At 54.9% G+C, this 20,155-nt stretch overlaps 7 protein-coding genes across 7 annotated transcripts; 3 read left to right on the top strand and 4 right to left on the bottom strand.

The window, feature by feature from the left end:
- Positions 1-86: 86 nt before the first annotated feature.
- On the top strand, positions 87-1,534 carry MAA_10740 (rho type Ras-like GTPase; the record flags this gene model as incomplete). The annotated part of the gene is made up of 2 exons (XM_011412458.1): positions 87-705; positions 765-1,534. 2 exons carry the CDS (start codon positions 87-89, stop codon positions 1,532-1,534), a joined length of 1,389 nt encoding a protein of 462 aa, XP_011410760.1.
- Positions 1,535-4,437: 2,903 nt separating this feature from the next.
- MAA_10739 (uncharacterized protein) lies at positions 4,438-5,127 on the bottom strand (the record flags this gene model as incomplete). Its single annotated transcript, XM_011412457.1, has 1 exon — positions 4,438-5,127. One exon carries the CDS (start codon positions 5,125-5,127, stop codon positions 4,438-4,440), a length of 690 nt encoding a protein of 229 aa, XP_011410759.1.
- A 303-nt stretch (positions 5,128-5,430) lies between these two features.
- MAA_08568 (vacuolar protein sorting protein) lies at positions 5,431-8,652 on the bottom strand (the record flags this gene model as incomplete). The annotated part of the gene is made up of 5 exons (XM_007826566.2): positions 5,431-6,780; positions 6,833-7,168; positions 7,239-7,472; positions 7,525-8,538; positions 8,641-8,652. The coding sequence occupies 5 exons, from the start codon at positions 8,650-8,652 to the stop codon at positions 5,431-5,433; spliced, it is 2,946 nt and encodes a 981-aa protein (XP_007824757.2).
- A 472-nt stretch (positions 8,653-9,124) lies between these two features.
- MAA_08569 (uncharacterized protein) lies at positions 9,125-10,306 on the bottom strand (the record flags this gene model as incomplete). Its single annotated transcript, XM_007826567.2, has 1 exon — positions 9,125-10,306. The coding sequence occupies one exon, from the start codon at positions 10,304-10,306 to the stop codon at positions 9,125-9,127; it is 1,182 nt and encodes a 393-aa protein (XP_007824758.2).
- Positions 10,307-11,699: 1,393 nt separating this feature from the next.
- On the top strand, positions 11,700-14,402 carry MAA_10738 (Peptidase S8/S53, subtilisin/kexin/sedolisin; the record flags this gene model as incomplete). The annotated part of the gene is made up of 3 exons (XM_011412456.1): positions 11,700-11,931; positions 11,993-14,137; positions 14,191-14,402. The coding sequence occupies 3 exons, from the start codon at positions 11,700-11,702 to the stop codon at positions 14,400-14,402; spliced, it is 2,589 nt and encodes an 862-aa protein (XP_011410758.1).
- Positions 14,403-15,488: 1,086 nt separating this feature from the next.
- MAA_08570 (glyoxalase family protein) lies at positions 15,489-16,140 on the top strand (the record flags this gene model as incomplete). Its single annotated transcript, XM_007826568.2, has 3 exons — positions 15,489-15,899; positions 15,961-16,021; positions 16,079-16,140. 3 exons carry the CDS (start codon positions 15,489-15,491, stop codon positions 16,138-16,140), a joined length of 534 nt encoding a protein of 177 aa, XP_007824759.2.
- An 886-nt stretch (positions 16,141-17,026) lies between these two features.
- On the bottom strand, positions 17,027-19,665 carry MAA_08571 (stalk rot protein; the record flags this gene model as incomplete). The annotated part of the gene is made up of 3 exons (XM_007826569.1): positions 17,027-17,286; positions 17,354-19,216; positions 19,278-19,665. The coding sequence occupies 3 exons, from the start codon at positions 19,663-19,665 to the stop codon at positions 17,027-17,029; spliced, it is 2,511 nt and encodes an 836-aa protein (XP_007824760.1).
- Between the last annotated feature and the right edge of the window lie 490 nt (positions 19,666-20,155).

Here is a 20,155-nt window from a genome sequence, read left to right as displayed (position 1 = left end):
GGGGTACATGGCCCGTGCGGTTTTGACAGCATCACGTGAAATTTCTCATTTCGTTGAACTCAACCACCTTCGCGACCACATCAACCATGAGGCTCCTTTGGAGCCACGCTGTTACACGCCCCAGACGGGCAACTAGCCATCTACGAATACCGTTTCAGCGACGACCGGATCTTCAATGCTCATATGCCACGACCGACAATACATCTCGACAGCCCGAGGCTGTTTATGTCCCTGAGGTGGACCTGGAAGATTTTGAGAGCTACACCATCGGTGGCTACCATCCCATCGTTATTGGAGACACTTTCCAAAAAGGCCGATACAAGATTGCCCACAAGCTTGGCTTTGGTGGCTATTCTACAATTTGGCTGGCCCGAGACAACACATTGGATCGCTATGTCTCACTGAAGGTCTTGGTTGCAGGCGAATCGTTAAAAAATACCGAAGCAAATATCCTTGGCCAACTTCAGAGCGTCGACACATTGCACCCAGGGCAGCGTTCCATCCCTCATTTACTAGATGCATTCTCCATAGAAGGCCCAAACGGGCGACATACCTGCCTTGTACAAGAAGCGGCCGGCTGCAGCGTCGCTGCATCCAAACAAGACTCGATAAATTTCATGTTTCCGACCGAGACCGCGAGGTCCATTGCAGCGCAGTTGATCATGGGTGTGGCGTATTTGTACTCACGAGGCATATGCCATGGAGGTAGGTTTAGCACCTAAACTCTTCACTGTGCTCCCCTTACCATAGCTCGCCAAATCCAGACTTGCATCTAAGAAATGTTCTATTTCGCGATCCACATGTCGGCCAACTCAGCCCTGGCCTGCTATACAAGAGTTACCGTTTGGATCAAGCCGCTATTAGCCGAGTTGATGGCGCTGCTGTCGAACCTCACGCGCCACCATATGCCGTCTATCCCATGCACATGAAAATGGCCGCCGACAAACTAAAAGACCCTATAATGGCTATATCCGACTACGGAACATCTTTTATTCTGGCTACTGAGCGCTCCCCCGAGCTGCATACGCCACCACTCTTCCTGCCCCCGGAAGACTTTTTTCAAGAACCCATCACATTGGCGGCGGATGTATGGACACTTGGCGTGAGCTTGTACGAAGTTTTGGGTGAAAGGCCTCTCTTTGAAACATTTAATGGCGATCGAGACGATATTATCGCAGACATCATCAGCACATTGGGACGGCCACCTGCGCGTTGGTGGGATAAATGGGAGAATCGACACGAGTTTTTTAACCCAGATGGCTCCTGGATTCATAACCTCGAACGAATCTACACCCCTGTTTCCCGACCGTTGCATCAACGCATGTGGGACATGGGACGTGGCATGACGCCCGAGACTTGTGAATGGGATGTTGAAGGAGGGGAAATGCAGGCCTTGGAAAAGCTGCTGAGGAGTATGCTGGCGTATGAGCCTTTGGAACGGCCCACGGCCCAACAGCTGATGAGATCAGAGTACATGGTCAAATGGGCGATTCCAGCTTGGGAGCGGCAACTCGAGAGAAGCAAAAACGCATAGTGGCGACAGATTCTTGCCAAGTATCAGAGCCAAATAAACCCACTACCAAACGCCTGCCACGTCGAGTCCTGCGCGACGAGCGCTTCCTCTGCGGCGCATCCGTTTGTTTCGGTTCATCAACGCTTCGGCCGTCGTGGCCGTGGAAACCGTGTAGAATCGCACCATCGTCTCCTAGAGAACTTGGTTAGCCAACCCGTAGCCAGCTGCATAGCACCGAGCTATTGACTACCTTTATCTGTCGGAGCTGACACAGAGTCTGAGGAGCCTTGCCGCTCAATACCAGCTCGTATTTGGCAATGAGTGCTCCAAGGCCACCTCCATCATCAGCAGGGGGCATTGTGACTATGCCTCCCACCATATGCGAAGATGAACTGTCCAGAGCTGTAACGCTGGACTCGTGACCTTTGCCTTTGTTGTTGTGTAACCTTTGTTCGCCCAACGCCCTTTGTTGCGAGCCCTTGCCACCTGCAGCTCCCACAATGCATACATAGTGTAGTACTGTATTGGACAGAACAGTGGCAGAACAAGCCCCTTTGCTACAGACAAAATGCACGCGTAGTTGCAGTGCATCTGTCAGATGAAGAAGCGAAACCACAAACCCTCATGGTTCACACCATGCAATGCATGTGCTCAGTGTCTTTGTCGGATATTGTCCGTGTTGGATGAGCAGTGAAAGCACAGGCCCTCATAGCTCTGAACAAATACATGAGCCAAGTAGTTTGTCACATTTGCTGAACAGAGTAGAAACAGAACAGGGTCTTATGATGTGGGTTAGACGTGCGCAATGCACTACCTGTGCTGGATATAACAGCAGCCGAACACAACATCATCTGTTATATCGAGTACATGACTTGTTCAACGACATCCTGCGGTATATGAAGAGCTCTCATTCCCCCAAATCCCGGGGTTCTTTTTTAAATTCCCAACCGCGCGAGTTGCAACCTTTCAACTTCCAAAATCGACAAACACAACACCACTGCATGAGATTCTTATCCGCATTTACAGAATGGAGGAAGAAAGGTATGCATGTTATTCGCCTCACTACCAAGCAAAGCGCCTACTAATAAAAATAACGTGCCAGACGTCTGACTTGCAGACACTGTCAGGGGGACCTGACACAGCCGGGGAGGCAGGTTTCTCACATATGCAACTTGCTAAACCACGACGAGGAAATACTTCTGAATGCGGAGGGCGACTCATCAGAGTATGTATCTCATTCACCTTACTACATAGCGAAGCGCCTACTAATAAAAAATAACGTGCTAGGCGTCTGACTTGCGGACACTGTCAGGGGGACCTGACACAGCCGGGGAGGCAGGTTTCTCACATATGCAACTTGCTAAACCACGACGAGGAAATACTTCTGAATGCGGAGGGCGACTCATCAGAGTATGTATCTCATTCATCTTACTACATAGCAAAGCGCCCACTAATAAAAAGTAACGTACTAGGGACGTGTTTTGCCAATTCTGTGCGGAGAACCTGACACCGGAGCAGATTCGCCAACTACGCATCATAGAAGATGAAGATGACGACGTAGAGTCAGACGAGGACGAGCAAATATGTCCGAATTGCGAGAACGAAAATTTACAGCCTCCGTCTTCTGGGAACGAACCATCAGAGTATGCATCTTATTCACCCTAGTACAAAGTAAAGCATTCACTAATACAAAGTAAAATGCTAGGGGAATTTATTGCTCGTACTGTTGGAAGCCCCCAAGAGGGGTAAAGACGAGAGGTGTCCATGCATGCACCGTATTTCCCACCCAGCGTATGGAGAACGGGAGGTGCGGGCGACTATGTTCGAATTGCAATAGACTTGCACATGAGGAAAAGAGAATGTGGCGGCACGTGCAGAAGTGCAGATGCAAAGTTTGCGGAAATACTCTCGTTGGGCCTATTGATTACGATTGCGAGTGTCGCGGGGACAATTCTGAGTGCGAAAAGTGCAAGGGCACCGGCAAAGCCGAGTGTGACAAAGAATATCACAAAGATATTCACACGAAGTATAAGAATGGATTGCAGAAAGCATACTTGACCCGTGGAAAGGACTTTGGGAAATTCCTGTAAAAGCCAAGCGAAGCATAGCAGAGCGGAGTTGTGCTTCTGTCGTCGAGCTGCTTTTACAAAACACAAAAACACATTCCCTATACTGCATCATTTGTCCGGGCCATCATGATCCTTTGACCCTTACACGCTCATTACCCTCTAGTTAAAGCTGCCCCAGCGTATGGAGAACGGGAGGTGCGGGCGACTATGTTCGAATTGCAATAGACTTGCACATGAGGAAAAGAGAATGTGGCGGCACGTGCAGAAGTGCAGATGCAAAGTTTGCGGAAATACTCTCGTTGGGCCTATTGATTACGATTGCGAGTGTCGCGGGGACAATTCTGAGTGCGAAAAGTGCAAGGGCACCGGCAAAGCCGAGTGTGACAAAGAATATCACAAAGATATTCACACGAAGTATAAGAATGGATTGCAGAAAGCATACTTGACCCGTGGAAAGGACTTTGGGAAATTCCTGTAAAAGCCAAGCGAAGCATAGCAGAGCGGAGTTGTGCTTCTGTCGTCGAGCTGCTTTTACAAAACACAAAAACACATTCGTCAAGGACATGGAAATCGTGCCATTGCCTCCTCGTGTATCGTGAGCCGCAGACCAACAGTGAAAGCCAAGCAAACCCATCTCTATGCCCGGATACAAAACAAATAACCCGCCCAGCCGACCAGATACCCAGCCTCCGGACGTAATACAAACCCAACTTCCGTCACCACCACCACCACACCAACTACTCCCTATACAAGCCCTCCTCGTCAATCCACCTCGCAACCTCGGACGCCCCCCCCCGCCGGCCCCCTCTCCCCAGTCCTCACCAGCTCCCTCACCCTCGAGCTGCTCACGCCCCCTCACCCCGTCACCAACTCAATCCTCCTCACCCACGCCGCATCACCACCGCTCCTGCCCAGCGTCCCCTCCAGACCAGCCACATACGCCGCCTGCTCCCCCGCCGTCCCCCACGCATCGTCCGGCCTCATCGTCACGCGCAGCCTCGCCCGCCGGAAAAACGGCCCCAGCGCGCTCCCCATCCCCCCACTGCCCCGATAGTACCGCGGCTCAAAGATGCGCACCACCGTGTCGAACCCGCACAGAAACACCTGCTCCGCGCGCCCGTACCCCCCCGCGCCCTCCATCGCCGCCGCCTTGTCGTGGAAGTACGGCCTCGTCGTCACCGCCACGTCCACCTGCACCGGCGGCGCCGCCAGCTCCCGCGCCAGCGCCTCCATCATGCCGAGGCGCACCTCGAGCGGCGCCGGGCCGAGCGCCTTGTCGGCGTTGGTCACCGCCAGCAGGAGCACCAGCCGCGCGCGGGGGCCGGCCTGCCGCACCGCCGACGAGGCCATGGCCGCGTGCGCCCGGGTAGGCGGGTTGAAGCTCGAGTCGAGGACGATGAGGCTGTCCGGCGGCGGCGGCGGTGTTTCCGTGCGAGGGGGCACCGTGGACAGCACGCGGAAGGCGTCCCCGGACGCGGAGAAGGACCGGAGCGCGTTGGCGAACCGCGCGGCCGTCTGCTTGGTGGACATTGGCGCGTCGGGCATCGCGGGCGGTCTTTGTTCGGGGGAGGAAGTCAAGTGCGGTGCAGTGAGGGCGGGAGAGGTGAGGTGAGGTGAGGTTGACGCCGGCCCCACTCTTGAACTGACTTGCGTGAGACTTGCCGGATTGGGACACATGCAGCCGGCCCGGCCCATTCACCAACACCGCCGAGCCGAGACGACGTTTCACAGGCCGTCCAACGTCACCTGGGAGCTTACATCGATTATTGCAAAAAATGACAGAGCCTTGTCGACTAATACTGTGTCATTCCGACATGTTAATTGATAAAGTAGACCGCTAAAAGTTGCTCAAATATCATCGTCCTTATTCTGTCCGTCCATCACCCCCCTGCCAAACCACCGTGCCACCGTCCCGAACCTGTCTTCGCTGCCCTCCAGCTCAATCTTAAACAGGTCGTGCTTCTCCGCCGCCTTCCGCTGCTCCTCCCTCATCTTGCGGATGAGATCGTTGCCCCCCGCGCACTGCGGACACTCCACCTCGTCGCCCTCGCCACCACGGAGACACCGCTGGTGGAAGCTGTGTTTGCACAGAAAATGGACAGCCGGCAAATCCAGCCCCTGTCCACAGTCCGAGCACCGCGTTGCTTGGAAGACGGCCGGTTTAGAACCCAAGTCTGCAATTTCGGCTCGCCGCTTTTCCGTGTCCACGCGCAAGGTGTCGATTTGCCTGCGATTGTCTTGGATTTCTTTGCGCTCGCGTGTAATCGTGTCGTGGAGGTAGGGTTTGATCATGCCCATTGTCGCCACACCGCCGGCCGATGATTGGCCAACGAGGGTTTGGACCACCTGCAGAGGAGCCATGAGCCCATCTTTGTCGATTTTGGAGAGCACGTTGGCCAGTTCGTCCGGCCCTGCTTCTTCGAGGACTTTCGGGTCGGATGTGAGGTATGCGAGGGCTGCTGGATATAATTGCGGTTCTTCGGGGCCGTATTTTCTCAGAGCCTTGATGGCGCCGCGCGTGTCCTTGGCAGACGTGTACGATCGGAAAATGTCAAAAAGCAGCCCGGCCTGCTCCTTGACCAAGACAGTGCCGTCGCGGAAATTGGACAAGTCTGACAGCAACAGCACGTTGGAGCTTTCCATGGGTACATGCTCTCCCTCAATCAGCTTCTTCGCCTTGCCCTCCCACTCCTCTCGATGGTGGCCCTTCTTCTCGCTGGCTTTATACAAATACATTTCAAACAAAGTGGTGTACAAATCTGTTCGATCCGAGACCTTCAAATCTCCCTCCTCGAGACATGCTTCAAGAAACGTGATAAATTCATCTGGGTGGTCGATGAATGAAGAAAATGCAGTTCGCGGTGCCGGCACCGTGTACTTTGGCGGAGGATGGTCGTCTTCGCCAAGTTCGAGGGTGCCGTTGCTTGCCGGCTGCTTAATGTTACTAGGCGTGCCCGGTGTTGCAGTTGGTCCCGAGGATGTGCCCATATAGGGAAAGGGTAGATAATTAGTAAGGTTTTGCACTGCACTGGACGTGCCTGATGTGAGGCCGCCGGTCGATGATGTTTCACCAGGAATGGCAACCGTCGACTTTCTTGGGCGGTATTTCCCTGTATAGTAATCGATAAAGAGCTTCGTCGCCTCTTTGGGGCAGTTTTCGATGAGGACCCGAGCGTACTTTTGCATACATGGATATGCCTACGAAACAAGTCAGTCGCCACGCTGATAGTGTGTCCGGACACGAACCTACCACTTCAGGGTCTTGCCGCCAGATGTAGCCCAGCGCTTCACCGTAGCTCTTGGAGTCCTCAATCAGAATATCGGCCACAAGCTCCGTCTCCCCATGCCGTTTGGCGAGATAGGCGGCCTGCTCGTAGTATCCCCCTTGTCGACACATGACAATGGCTGTGTCTAGGTCAAACTTCAAGTCTCCTGGTGACCTGATAAATTTTTCTAGCTTGGCAATGTCCTTTAACTTTGCGTAACAATTCAGGAGCAATGTTGTGTGGTCAGCCGTAGCTTTTCTGTGCTCGTGCAATTGTTCAAGGTACTGAATGAGATTATGTATTCGTTGGGTATCAAGAAACTGTCTGGTCAGCACGTGTACGTCTTTTTTTTTCACGTTCAATTCATTCGCAGGCAAAAACAAAACATACTTTGCGAATAACCTGCGATGGCTCAGTGGTATCGATAGCCCGAATATACTGCATCATGGCTCCGTCGTAATCAGCCTTTTGATATAAATGATCACCAAACTTGCGATAAATGATGCTCTGCTGCTGACTATCCATTCCGGAGCCTTGTGCCAGCTCAATAGCAAGAGGAAACATGTTGCGTTGGTACAGCATCTCCAACCTCTGCTGCAACGGCTTTTCATGATACCGATAAATCTGCAAAACATCAGCCACGGACACAGGATCAAGCAGTGCGGTTCAGGCTCACCTTGCCCTCCTCCGACATAGTATACAAGTCTCCCCAAACATCAAAGATGAACCTCACAGGGGACATGATTGTTTCAGAGTGCGCAATGACTCGCAGATCCGGCTCCAGCAGAACAAACATTGTAGCGTTAAACAAGTCGTCGTTACCGCCGCCCCCGAATCGCCGTCGCATACTATCCGGATCCCGTCCATTGACCCCCGTCGGCAAACACTTGAGCGCCACGTAATTCTCATACATGGCAATCAAGGTCTTGGGAGCTTCATATGCCTTTGGCGGCCCTCGACCATCCAATGAATATGTGTAGATGGCATCATCTCTCGCCACCACCACATCGCCCGTCTCTTTATCCAACGTCATGCATCCCCACGCACAGCCGCTATCCTCCACAGTCTTGGGGGGAAGCCCCTGACCCTTCCTAGACAACCCCAACTTGACTATCCGCGTAGTCGTGGAGATGAACAACGTCGTTAGCTTTTCATCCGTCGCAAGCTGCACACCGGTGACTGGTTCCTCAGACTCAAACACTATGCGCTGCTTGGTGCCAAGGTCATGGATGAGATCGCCCCGAATAACCGTCACGGCACCGTTACCAAAACCGACGGCAATCTGGGACAGGTCGTCGGAGGCGGCAAAAGCTGAAATCGGAAATTGCCGTCGGCCGTTATTTATGGTCAGGGTGCTCAGACAGGTTGGCATGTTGGTCTTTTTGACGAGCTTATCCAGCGCCCAGGCTTTGAGAACGGGCTCACTGCTCAGGTCCTCGGCGACAGTGATGAGCAGGCTCGTCCCCTCGACTTGGCGCATGTGCGTGACTCGTCCGGCATCGTGGGCCTGGAATGTCCTAACTGCTTTCCAGCTCTTGCCGATGATGCTGACGGATCCATCGCTGCCACCAAGAAAGAGACTGTCGGATCCGGAGCAGATGCTGGATATTTCGTTGGCGTCGAACAGGCTACGAGTTTCGTCATCGGGGAGGGAGACTTGGGAGACTTCGAAGAAGTCGAAGGACTTCCACTAGAGGGTGTCAGCAGCAGTGTTGGGCAGGTAGCGGGCAGCAGGTCTCGAGATTGGGTAGATGGGTCAGCCTCTGCCACGAGGGAAGCAAAAGACACGTACCGAAATTGCCATGTCGACGCATCAGATGATTGAGTGCCGATAAGATGGAGAGGTGAGGTTGGTGGGTTGTCTTCGCGATGACGATTGAGGGTGGGACAGCTCGAGACAGCTCTGCTGGCTGGGGCGACTTCAGTCAACTCAACTAGTAGTACCAAGCACCGCCACACCTCTGGGGTGGCTGACCGAGGCCAGCAGTTATGTCACCACACGTCACTGCCCGACGCCGCCAGCCGTTCAACGTCAATATCAATCAATTCTTTACGATGCGCTTTGCCTGCACCTTTGCCCACTACTAGTCAATTCCGACCCAGACTAGCTGTGGTCCTGGGTATCTCGTATGCTACTCCTATCCGCCATTATTCATCCAGCCAATTCCTAGTCCCAAGCTCCAAAACAAAGTGTACCAGCCCAAAAGCCAAATTTCCCACAGGCCAACACGCACAACGCCTAGTCATTCATTTACTCATGATAGCAACCACACAGCTTACTCTCCCTTCGGTCCAGCAGCCGCACCGTCGTCCTTGGGGGTTTGCTGCTCCGGCTCCTCCCTCGGACTGGCCAACGGGCTGGTTACACCCGCAATACTTCCGCTAATGCTATCCGGCCGTCCAAGACTCAAGGGGCCGCTCCGAACACTCGCTCCGTCGCCTTGCTTGGCAAGAATGCTGTTCCTCTCACTGGTGATGGCTGGAGCCACGCCCGTAGATGAGTAGATGCTGTTTCGCTCTGGACCCAGGCGTGAATTGCTCCCCGGAACTCCAGGCGTCGTCGGCATGCCCCCTTGGTCAATGTTGGCACTGAGAACACTAAGCGGCAGACTCTCACGACTCCCTCCCCAGAGTGATGAGGGGGCCAGTGCGCGCACCGATGCGTCGGTGTCCATGGAGCGGCGACGACGACGCTTGCTAGACGAGGCCAGTGTCAAAATAGAGGCATTGTCGGTCAAGAGATTATTGGCAGTCGCAGTAGTATACGTGGTTGGGTTGCTGGTCGGTGCCAGATGCGACGGAATTGCCGACGCCGGGGACGTGGAGGGAAACGGCTGGCTGAATTGTATGGATTGCGTGTTGCTATGCGGGGGCGCCGCAACATACGGTGTATTGCCGTTGGGAGCCACAGATTGAATCGTGGTCAGAGTCGTAGTCAAAGATCGTACCGAAGGAGCAGGGCTGGAAAAGGTGCTATCCCCTCCTCTTCGGCCGTCTATTCCACCACCAATGGTACGACTGGTTCCAGCCAAAGAACTAGCTCCTCCGTGACTGGGAGTAATAGATCGTGGAGCTTCATTTTCCGTCGAGACAGTGCCAGCCGTTGTAGGCGCAAGGCCAAGGCCGTCAACGGAGCTTCGTGCGGGCTGGTCAAGCGACGTAATACTTCCGGTTCGGGCAGTAGTAAAGGAGTAGGAGCTATCACCATTCGTGTCGGCATGGTTCGTCCTGTTGACGGGGCCGTCGAGGCCATTCGGGTCGTTGGGGTCGTTGGGCTGGCTTTGGCTCACATGGCCGGACTGAGGATAAGGGTTGTTCAACTTAGGTCCGCGCTTCATCTTCATGTGTCGCTTGGGGCGGTCGCCGTCGGAGGATGACTTGAAATTGGTCAATTTCTTGACCCATGTTGAGAAGGGACGCCGCCGGTGCGCCTGTCGGTCTGGAAGAGAAGAATTCATTAGATGTGTGTTTCGTGAGGTAGAGAAGGCTGGAAAGGGCTGGGCAACGGCCATCTAGAGCGGCGGTAAGTTTGACGGTGCAAGGCCTGGGCTAGCTTACCGTGAGGTTCATTGACCATATCCATCGCGGCCATGACAGCCAGGCAGGTAAACTTGTTGAAAGCTGGAGTATTTGCGGTCGTCCCAGCTGCCGACGGCAGGCAACAGACGGTCGGCGTTGGACAAGGTTATACGTGGGAGCAGACGTCGAGGTTCTCGGGGTCTGAGGAGCAGACCAGAGCCCAGCGACCAGACCCTTGCTCTGTGTGCTTGGCTGTGGGATCACGACGTCAATCGCACGTGTGTTAGGCGGAGGTTGACGACGGCCCTTGCAACTGAAGCGAGGGCGACACGGGGCACTCTGCAAATAAGGGTGGCGCTGGGGAACACGTCGTCTCAGGTGGGCGCACGCTTTAAACGAGAGAGGGTGATGGAGGACGGAGATGTCGGGGTGAAGTAGTGTGTCATTACGGATGATCGACACAAACCTTGAACTCCATCCAAACTTGGAACTCGAGGACGCCAGGGCCGGCCGGCACTTGCTTGGGCCTTCAATGTTGGATGCCTCTGGAAGTATCCAGGTACCTCGGGGTGCAGTTAGCACCGCTGGCCAGTGGGTTTAGGTCATGTCAGGGGTCCCAGGCCCCATCGCTTGCTGGCCCCGGGCGGTGCACCCGCTGTGGCTGCTACGCTTCAGCGCACCTTCCCCCTGTAGCAGACATATCCAGTTTCAATGCTGCCGTGCGTCGCTTGATCGCTCCCAACAAGTTGCGCCACATGCATTCGATTTTGACTTCAGCATCCTGGACTTTCAGGAGCACCTGAAGCCTGGGTATTTTCCTACCCCTTCGCGCTGCTTGGTGCCCACGGGTCATCTGGCCCCGAGACGACGCCACATCGTTAAATGCTGAAAGAACAAACCGGAACTGCGCGCAGATTGAGGTCCGTGGGCTTTTTACCGTGAGTAATTGGGCCCAAAAGGTCCCCAAGAATAGAATCGCGCGGACACTACACCTCAACTAGACAACTTTACTGAGCAACTGACACATTCCTCGCCCTGACGCTGATTTTATCCTCCTAGTGCTGCCTTACACAAACCTTTGGTCTGCTGGGCTCGAACATGAAGTACAAGTTACAATCCCACCTGGGTGCCCAGGTATCCTGGTACTCTTGATCGAGTGGAGCGTTACCGGTTGGACCGGGTACTCGGTACATCCGGCCCATCTGGCCCATCTGCCCCCACCATAGCTCAGCTTCAGCTGCTTCCTCCGCCTCCAACTATCCACTTGCTTCAACCTCAACCACACACACCTCTCACCTCGCGACTCTCGCGCCAACATGGGACGTGCGTATCATGTCCATCCGCCCCCTCCCCAAGGATGTCGTTGACAGAATCAAGTCCTCCTCGGAAATCACCTCCCTAAACCAAGTTGTGTGCGGTCTGCTCACCAATTCCCTGGACGCATGCTGCACCAAGGTCAACATCAGCCTCGACTATGTCTTGGGCAACTGCACTGTCCAAGATAATGGGCTTGGTATAGAACCAAGTGAATTTGAACAAGACGGCGGCCTGTGTAAACTACATCGTGCGATGCTGTCCCGTGTTCATTTGTTGCAACATGCAAGATGTGGGCTAACACTCACCAGACACATCAAAGAGTCCGCCGAATCCAAACATCCACGGCAGTCATGGCAACTTCATTGCCTCCGTCGCCACCCTTTCGCTCCTGACAGCTACGTCGCATCACAGGCACCACGCATCTCAAGCATCTCTCTCCGTTCACAATGGCAAGGTGCTTGCTCGCCATGTTCCAGCCCTGCCAGACCAGCGGTTCGAACTATTCAGCCATGGAACCCGCATTAATATTCGCAATCTATTTGGGTCAATGCCCGTCAGGGTAAAGCAGCGAGGACTCCTATTTTCTGACCGTGTTCGGCTCGCCAGAGAATGGGAATCTCTGATGCGAGATATTGCCGGGCTGCTGCTGGCGTGGCCAACCGAAGTGTCCATCTCGTTGAGGGAAGCAAATACGCAATGGGAACAGCGTCTGAGATCGGGCAATAACGAGTTTGTATCGCGGATTTCACGGATATTCACACAGTCAGGCCTGGCCGGTAGCGAAGACGCCGGCTCGTGGGTACCCGTATCAGCGTCATGTCGCCGTGTCCGCATCAAGGGAGCCATATCAACAAACCCGGTCGCAACTCGTCGGTCGCAGATAATGAGCCTCGGCATTCGACCGATACCCAACAGCTTTGGCACCAATGTACTTTACGAAGAGGCCAATAAGCTTTTCCAGGGTTCCAACTTTGGTGTGGTTGACACTGAGGAGCATATTGGTGGTATTCCGGGGAAGCCTAGAAAGGGCATTGAACGGTGGCCAATGTTCTATCTGGAGATACACCTGCTCGGAACCGATGAAGACTTGGCTATGGAGGACGTCCTCGGGGACTCAAAACATAGTCTGCAGGCCATAATTGACCTTCTGAAAGTTGTCTGCTACGGATTTCTGAAGAAGCATTTGCTGCAGCCCAAGCAAATCCAACGAATCGCTGAGGTGCCAGTCACTGCAAGGACCAGGCACCCTCCAAGACGTGTAACCAGGCAGTCTATATCCGAGGGCCAAAAGTCTTCTCGACTACCGTCTGCTGCAACCCCAGAACCAGAACCCCGACGACCATGCAGCCCATTCGATGCATGGAATCGTCTCAAAGTCGGGCGGGCTGTCGCTGAACCCAAGGTCGCCTACCAATCTGTTGAGAGTCCCGCTACAGCCGATAAGCCTACAACTCGCCGTCTTGTAGGTGACAATGGTGTACTTTTGCAAAGGCCATTTGACGATGCTGCTGAGATCGAAGTATCTGTCCAGAGCCCACATACGAACGAGCCTGAGGTCCTCGTGGAGGCAACTACAGAAAAGAACAACACAAAGAGCCTTGAAGTAGATAGCAAGGCTGAAACATCGTCACCAAAGACAAGATTGACACGGCCAGTTGAACAGATTTCGGAAGGCAGGCCAAAAGCCCAACCCCAGGAATGGCTGCAGAACATCATACGTTCATGGAAGAACCCCGTCTTTGAATTAACGGAGCCTCGAATACCATCCCTGGACCAGGCCATTCCCGTAGAGCGGCCAGTCAATGCGAACTATGATGGGCCATGCAGCAAGTTTTACGCCCGAGAATATCATGTACAGTTCGAATCAGCTGCCATGGCCCTGAATGGACGGCTGTCCCGAACTTCATTAGCTCAAGCTGAGGTCATTGGCCAAGTTGACAAGAAGTTTCTTCTACTCCGGCTACCTCTGCACACACCAAACGTGGCCCAAGGTACAGAAGCATCATCGACACTCATCATGCTAGACCAACACGCGGCGGATGAGAGGTGTCGCCTAGAGGAGCTAATGTCTCAGTATTTTCAGTTAAATCCTCTGCGAGCTGTGACAGAGCTTTTGGAGAAGCCAATCGTATTTGAAGTTTCAGCCAGAGAATACGAGCTCTTGGGTCGATTTCATAGCCACTTTCGTACATGGGGTATCATGTACGTCATGTGCAAGACGAGCAGCATGGGTGAGCACCAGATTGAGATCAAGTCTCTTCCGCCAAGCATTCTAGAGCGGTGTCGGACCGAACCAAAGCTGGTGATTGACCTAGTACGCAAAGAAACCTGGAAACTGGAGGATAGAACTATACCACCTCAGCCGGTCTATGAGCCGGGCAAACCGTGGGTTTCCAGTTTCCACAACTGTCCCCAAGGTATACTGGAGCTGCTTCACTCCAGATCTTGTCGAAGTAAGGTGACCACAAACACCATAATATTCGTGCAGCCCACTGACAACGTACAGGTGCCATCATGTTTAATGATGAGCTCGGCAAGGACGAATGCAAGCGAGTGGTCCAACGTCTATCGCGATGTGCCTTTCCATTTCAGTGTGCGCACGGGCGTCCCAGCTTGGTACCGCTGGTTGATATCGGATTAGGCGGTAGGGTGGGAGGCTGGGAAGCGTCAAGTTTGAGCGCTGACCGGTGGAAGAATTGGCTGGGGGAGTTGTCGTAAGGCATCAGATCAGCATCTTCAGAATAGAGCAAGTCGAGTCTTGGCTCTCTACGCGCACCTTGTGAATATACGATAATGTCGAGAAAGAACCATGCTGGCCGAGATGTGCAGCCGTCTGTTTATTATATATATATTTTTCATTTAGCCAATGGAACCTCGTGGCCAGAACACTAATAAGCTCGTTGGATGGTGAAACATCGTGCATTGTCTGATCTATCACGCCTACTCCTGCACAAGCCCAACTACCTAGGTACGTTTGACAAGAACAGACACCGGTGCCAACAAATAAGTCCCCGAACAAACGAAAATCAAGAAAATAAACGTGGAGGGACAAAAAAAATTGAAGGTATCATCGTATGTTGTTTGAGCTGTAGAAGGACAAAAAGAAAAGTGGCTCTCCCGCCGGGAATTGAACCCGGGTCTCAAGCGTGACAAGCTTGCATACTGACCACTATACTACGGAAGACTCGAATGACTGTGAGCAGCCATCGTAGTAGGTGTTGTGATTGGGCCGGTGTTATTAAATTATATGAACCAATATGAAGAACAGTCCATCGGTTGTCACGCGACAGTTCGCACGTTCAACACCATTCAGCCATCTAGACGTCTAACTACCAACGACCTCGCCTGGTCACGAATATTTGGCCCACTTCCACGTCGACGGCAGGTGCTGCAGTCCCGTCCATATGGCCAGAGAGCCGGTTCCGTGACTCGTTGCACAGGGCCGTTTTAGAGTTAATGTTGCCATGGCTTGGTCATTTGCGGCACCGCGGTACGAAACCCATCCATGTGAGCAAGAGGCGTGCGACCCCCCATTTATTACGTCTTGCGTACTTCTTCGGACCACTGGTACACGGAGCCACTTACGACGAGAAACTCAACGTCCCATGTGGCTGAAGGACAAGAGTGCGCAGCCAGAATGCTCGCCAGGCCGGATGCCTTGCCGTCATTTATCGCACCGCCGTCACCCGCCGGTAATGTAGCATCACCATTGCGAATATCTCCCGTATTTGCTCCCGTGTCGCCAAGTCGCCACCAACCTCGCGTCCTTTGCACAACCGCCTTATAAGCAGACAGCCGTCCGTCATGGAGAGCGTGGGCGCCGTGGAAGCCACCCTCTCGAGCGCAGCGACGACAATCGCCCTCGTCCACCAGGGCATGGCCGCGCACAAGCTCGGCCGCGCCGGGACCAAGAACCTCCTGGGCCAGGTGGCCGACCGCGGGCCCGTCGACGGCCGCCTCATCGACCAGGCCAGGAAGGACCGGCGCACCGAGCAGTACGCGTACTACCTGCTGAGCGAGTACGCCCGGCTGCTGGAGTGGCTCGCGGACCAGCACTTCAGCGTGCCGGCCGCCGCGGTCAGCTGGTACGACCCGAGGCGCGTCGTGGTCGGCGCGTACCGCGTGCCCCTGGTGTTTGCGAACAGGCGCTGCCGCGAGCTGAAGGAGTTGGTGGACAGCATCAAGGAGCTGGCTGGTCAGCTGGTGGCGGAGAATGTGAGTGAATGCCTCGCCTGTGCGCGTCTCATCGACGTCGATTTGACAAGGGGAACCGCAGATCCAAGCCGCTGTGAATGCGCTGCCTACTACGCTGTCGGGCGGCCCGCTGCTCAAAGAAGGTCGGTCGACCTCCTCCTGATGTTTGGTGGAACGGAGCCGTGGCTGATTTTTCCTAGATTTCACCGCCTTGGAACGTCGGACCGAGGCCGCGAGGGTGAGGGTGAAGAATGGTACTTGATGGGGATACGTTGGTTTTTTTCTGCCCTGCGTTGCTTCGACAGACTGTCTGTGAGGGCTTGCCGTGTCTTGACTGGAGGGATTTGTACTATTTACACCCGGGACGTAGTGTATTTGAGAATCAACTCGTTGAACAGGCGGCCTACAATGACACCAGCAGGCTCCGAACCTCGTCGGTGCCAGCTCAGCAGGCACCTGGAGGCTGTGACATGTCCAAACGACTTCCCTCTTCAACCGTCACACTACCCGACCACATCACGACTTCGAAGTCCCCTGCTCCCCAGCCCCTAAACACAAGCACACCCCGGGTGTCCTAGATTCACGACCAACCGCGAGCCCTCCTCTCTCACCTTAACCCTCTCCGCAATGCCCAAGACGCTCACGCGCCTCCCACGCGTCCCCGTAGTGCGGAAACATCACGACGATGCGCGAGGCTGCCAAGGCGCTGGCCAAGAATGCCGCTTCGTCTTATACTCACCCGCCGCCGCCGAAATAGTTACATACTTCACTCCGTTGCGCGGATGAGCGGCGAAGAACCGCAATGGTTCGAGACTGCGGGGGATGGACGTTGTGCAACGTCGGACAAATCGAGATGGGAGTCGGACCAGAGTCGATTGGCTACACCAAAACGGTCCTACCGTCGCATACTTATGTACATACATGCCCTCACACGGCAGTCGCGTCACCATCGCAGCCAGACAAATTGACAGGTCACAGTTGCCGGGTATCAAAGGTAGTACACGGCCCTCCAAGGGGTGCTATTGACACAGGCACGCCGTCAACAATGCCAATTGATACAAAGCCGAACAAGAAGAGGAAAAAAAAAAGAGGCCCTCGCTCATGCCATCCCTCTCCCTTTATATAGAAAGACAAAAGAAAACCCTTGACTATCGCGCAAATACCTTGACTACTCCGTCGCCGCCACCGCTGACCACCCACCGTCCGTCCTGGCTCCAAACGCATGAGCAAATGCCCTCCCCGCGCATCACTCGGTGGCTCGTAATCTCTTGTGTACATGACCTCTTCTCCAGACTCCAGAACCGCAGCGACGCGTCGTGGCCGGCGCTTACGAGCTCGCGGCCGTCGGGGCTAAGTGACAGGCTGGAGATGGCGTCGGGATGAGCCAGCATGTTGTACGTACATTGGCCTAAGGGCAAGAGTTAGTAGAGCTGCCACGCATCTCGGCGGAGGGAAGCCGCATGGCGTATACGTACCGCTGTTGGCATCGAAGAAGCGCACGAATCGATCCTCGTGCCCCGAAATAATCGTGCCCTCCACGCCGGAGCCCGCCATGGATCGCCCGCCCGTCGGGCCCCCGGCCGCATTCTCCTCCTCTCCCCCCAGGCTGCTGCCATGGTGCTGGTTGCCCTGGTCTAGGCCAATCGTCGTGGCCACAATGGCGTTGACGCCCGTCTTGACGGACCCGTCGTACGTTTCCATGCTGTCCATCGACCCGACCTGCTCGCCTGATTTGGTATCGTAGACAATGACGGCGGCGTCCGAGTAGGACACGACAAATGTTTCGCCAGAGGTCCCCAGCGGCGCGATGCACGTAGGGCTGCCCTTGGAGCCGTCCCCCCGCGAGACCACGTGCACCAGTGTGTAGTGGAATGGGGAGTTGGACGCGACACTGGCCTGGGGCGAGTTTGAGAAGCCACTGCCAGAGCTCATCGAGTTGCCGCGGACTCTGCCACCGCGGCCAGTCATGCCCCGATTCGAGCCTGGCTGCGGTGAGCTCAGCTGTGGCGGAGCGCTCACTGACCAGATACGGACTGATCCGTCTGCGGCTCCAGAAACGAGCAGTATGCGATCTGCGTTCCCGTAGGGACTTGATGTACCGAATATTGCACCCAACGTCGTGGGCAAGACGCACAGAGCCCACACGGCATCCGTGTGCCCCTCAAGAGTTGCCTTGGGATCGACTCGCCCGCGCTCCCACACACGAATGGTGGCATCTTGGCCGCCGGAAAATATCCACCCATCGCCTTGCGCACGACCACCAGTAGAAAAGTTGGGCGCAGGCGACCACGATGTCAGACTCAAAACCGAGCCGGAGTGACCACGGTGCGTGAAATTGGCGATGACATCCAAATCAGAGGCGGCTCCGGCAAACGGGCCAGGATGGTCGAGCCTGGGAATGTGGAACCGTTTAATCATGCCGTCGTCGCCAGCCGTGCAAATCTCAGGCTCTCCCGGGCTGCCACCACCAGAGAAGATGACTGTGCGGACGGTATCTAGATGACCCCGTAGTCCAAAGCGCAACTTGAAGTTGCCACTGTCCGACTTTTGACTAGATCCCAGTCCCAACTCATGCTCGCCGCTGCGTCTTCTTGACATTGAGCCTTTTCTCCGATGTCCACCGCTGGGTACTCTGTTGGGCGACTTGGGCAGGTACTCGGCGTTGGGAAACACGTCGGTGTCGGGACGGTTCGTTGCAGACGGGGGATTCTGTGGAACAGTACCAGGTTCTGGAAAGGTACCTTCCGGAAAGTCCCAGCCATCGGGATCAGCATTTGGCGGAATCTTGTCTCTCGACTCCGTCGCGTCCTGAATACCACCTAGCGCCTCGGCAGCGTGGTTGGGACCTGGCAGGTTTTCCTCGACGGGACGGGTCGTCACGGATACGGGGGCAGACCAATCGCTGGGCGTCCCGTACATGGCCTGCTGATTATCGCCGGCAGATCGAAGCATCGGCTGTGGCTGTAGCTCCTGCTTCGGAGCAAAGTTGGCCGAGGGTTGCTGCATTTGAGGCCCGGCATTCTGGGGAGGCTGCTGTCTCGCATTCATCACGTTGAAGTCCTGGACGTGGTTTGCATTCTGTCGTTGCATCTGGTACTGTCGATCCATGTGCTGGGGTGGTGGCATCCCAAATTGTTCAACTTCGCGCAAGTCCTCAATCATCGGAAGCGGTGGTGAGTCGCGGGGCGGTTGGGGGTTGGCGGGCGTAATCATCAAGTACATAAATTCGGATTGGCACTGGTCGAGGAACGTCTTCAGCTCGATTCTTTGCGTATCATCATCGGGCTTCTCGACCTCGATGCCCTCAACGCCTGGTACGCTGTATTTATCCGACGAAGCTACATATTTGTTAGCTGCATTGTCATAGGGGCTCTTTGGAGATGGCGGAGCGCAACTCACTTCGAAGCTTCTCCTGAATTTTGGCAGCACGGTCATTCTTCGCCGCCTCGGCCGCTTCCGTAGCCGCTGTGCCCTTCAGCTTTGCCGCCTGGTCTTTGACCTTTCGTTCAAGAATCGTAACATATTTCTTGAGGGCCTTCTGAGTGGCATCTGCTCTCCGTGCCTGGCCCTCGAGATGAGCTATCCTCCCTCGCATCTCCTGTTTCTCGATTTCCCAGGCGTTTCTGTCTCGCTCGTGTCGATGCCATTCGGTCTGCAAGAACCGCATAACGCCTTGCAGAGTATACTCGGTCGCCTGAGGTTGATTTGTCCCGTTTGGATGCATGCTCATGCCCATACCCATACCCATCTCCATCCCGCCCACGCCGTTGCCCACGGTCGGGCCCATCATGGCGCGCCTCGATTAAATAGGCGGGCTCATGGAGAGCCTACACCAGTCGAGAGGTTGGTTCGCAGGCTCTGCCGTATGCTGGCAGCAACGAGGCGTCGGCGGTTGCGCGTGCGTACAAGATGGCTCCGGATGTCCTGAAGGTTGCGGTAGTGGCGCGCTTTGGGGCTGGAAATCGATGAGGTTTATCAAACCGGTCGAGTACTTGCCAGTGTAACTCTACCTTGAGCTCCCGATGTTGCTGTTCCTTGCTGGGATGCGAGTGCTCCTGCTGGCCAATTAGAGGGCGTCGTTTGCTGTGAGGCCGTAAGGCATCAACTCGCCCCTGGGGCCCTCCCTCGGTAGTGGGTCCATGTCTCCCTGCGGACTTCAGGATACAGAGTACACGATGAGAGCTCGTCATTGGATTTGGCTGCATGGAGTTTGTGTGAATTCCTAATTTGCTGCAAATACGTGCATATGCGCCATGTATCGATCTCTTCTCGGCGTT

This window comes from Metarhizium robertsii (genome assembly GCF_000187425.2).
Source record: "Metarhizium robertsii ARSEF 23 chromosome Unknown MAA_Scf_1, whole genome shotgun sequence".
Taxonomy (NCBI): Eukaryota; Fungi; Ascomycota; class Sordariomycetes; order Hypocreales; family Clavicipitaceae; genus Metarhizium; species Metarhizium robertsii.
Note: the sequence above shows the minus strand (reverse complement) of the source record. Positions and strands in the feature narration are given on the sequence as shown.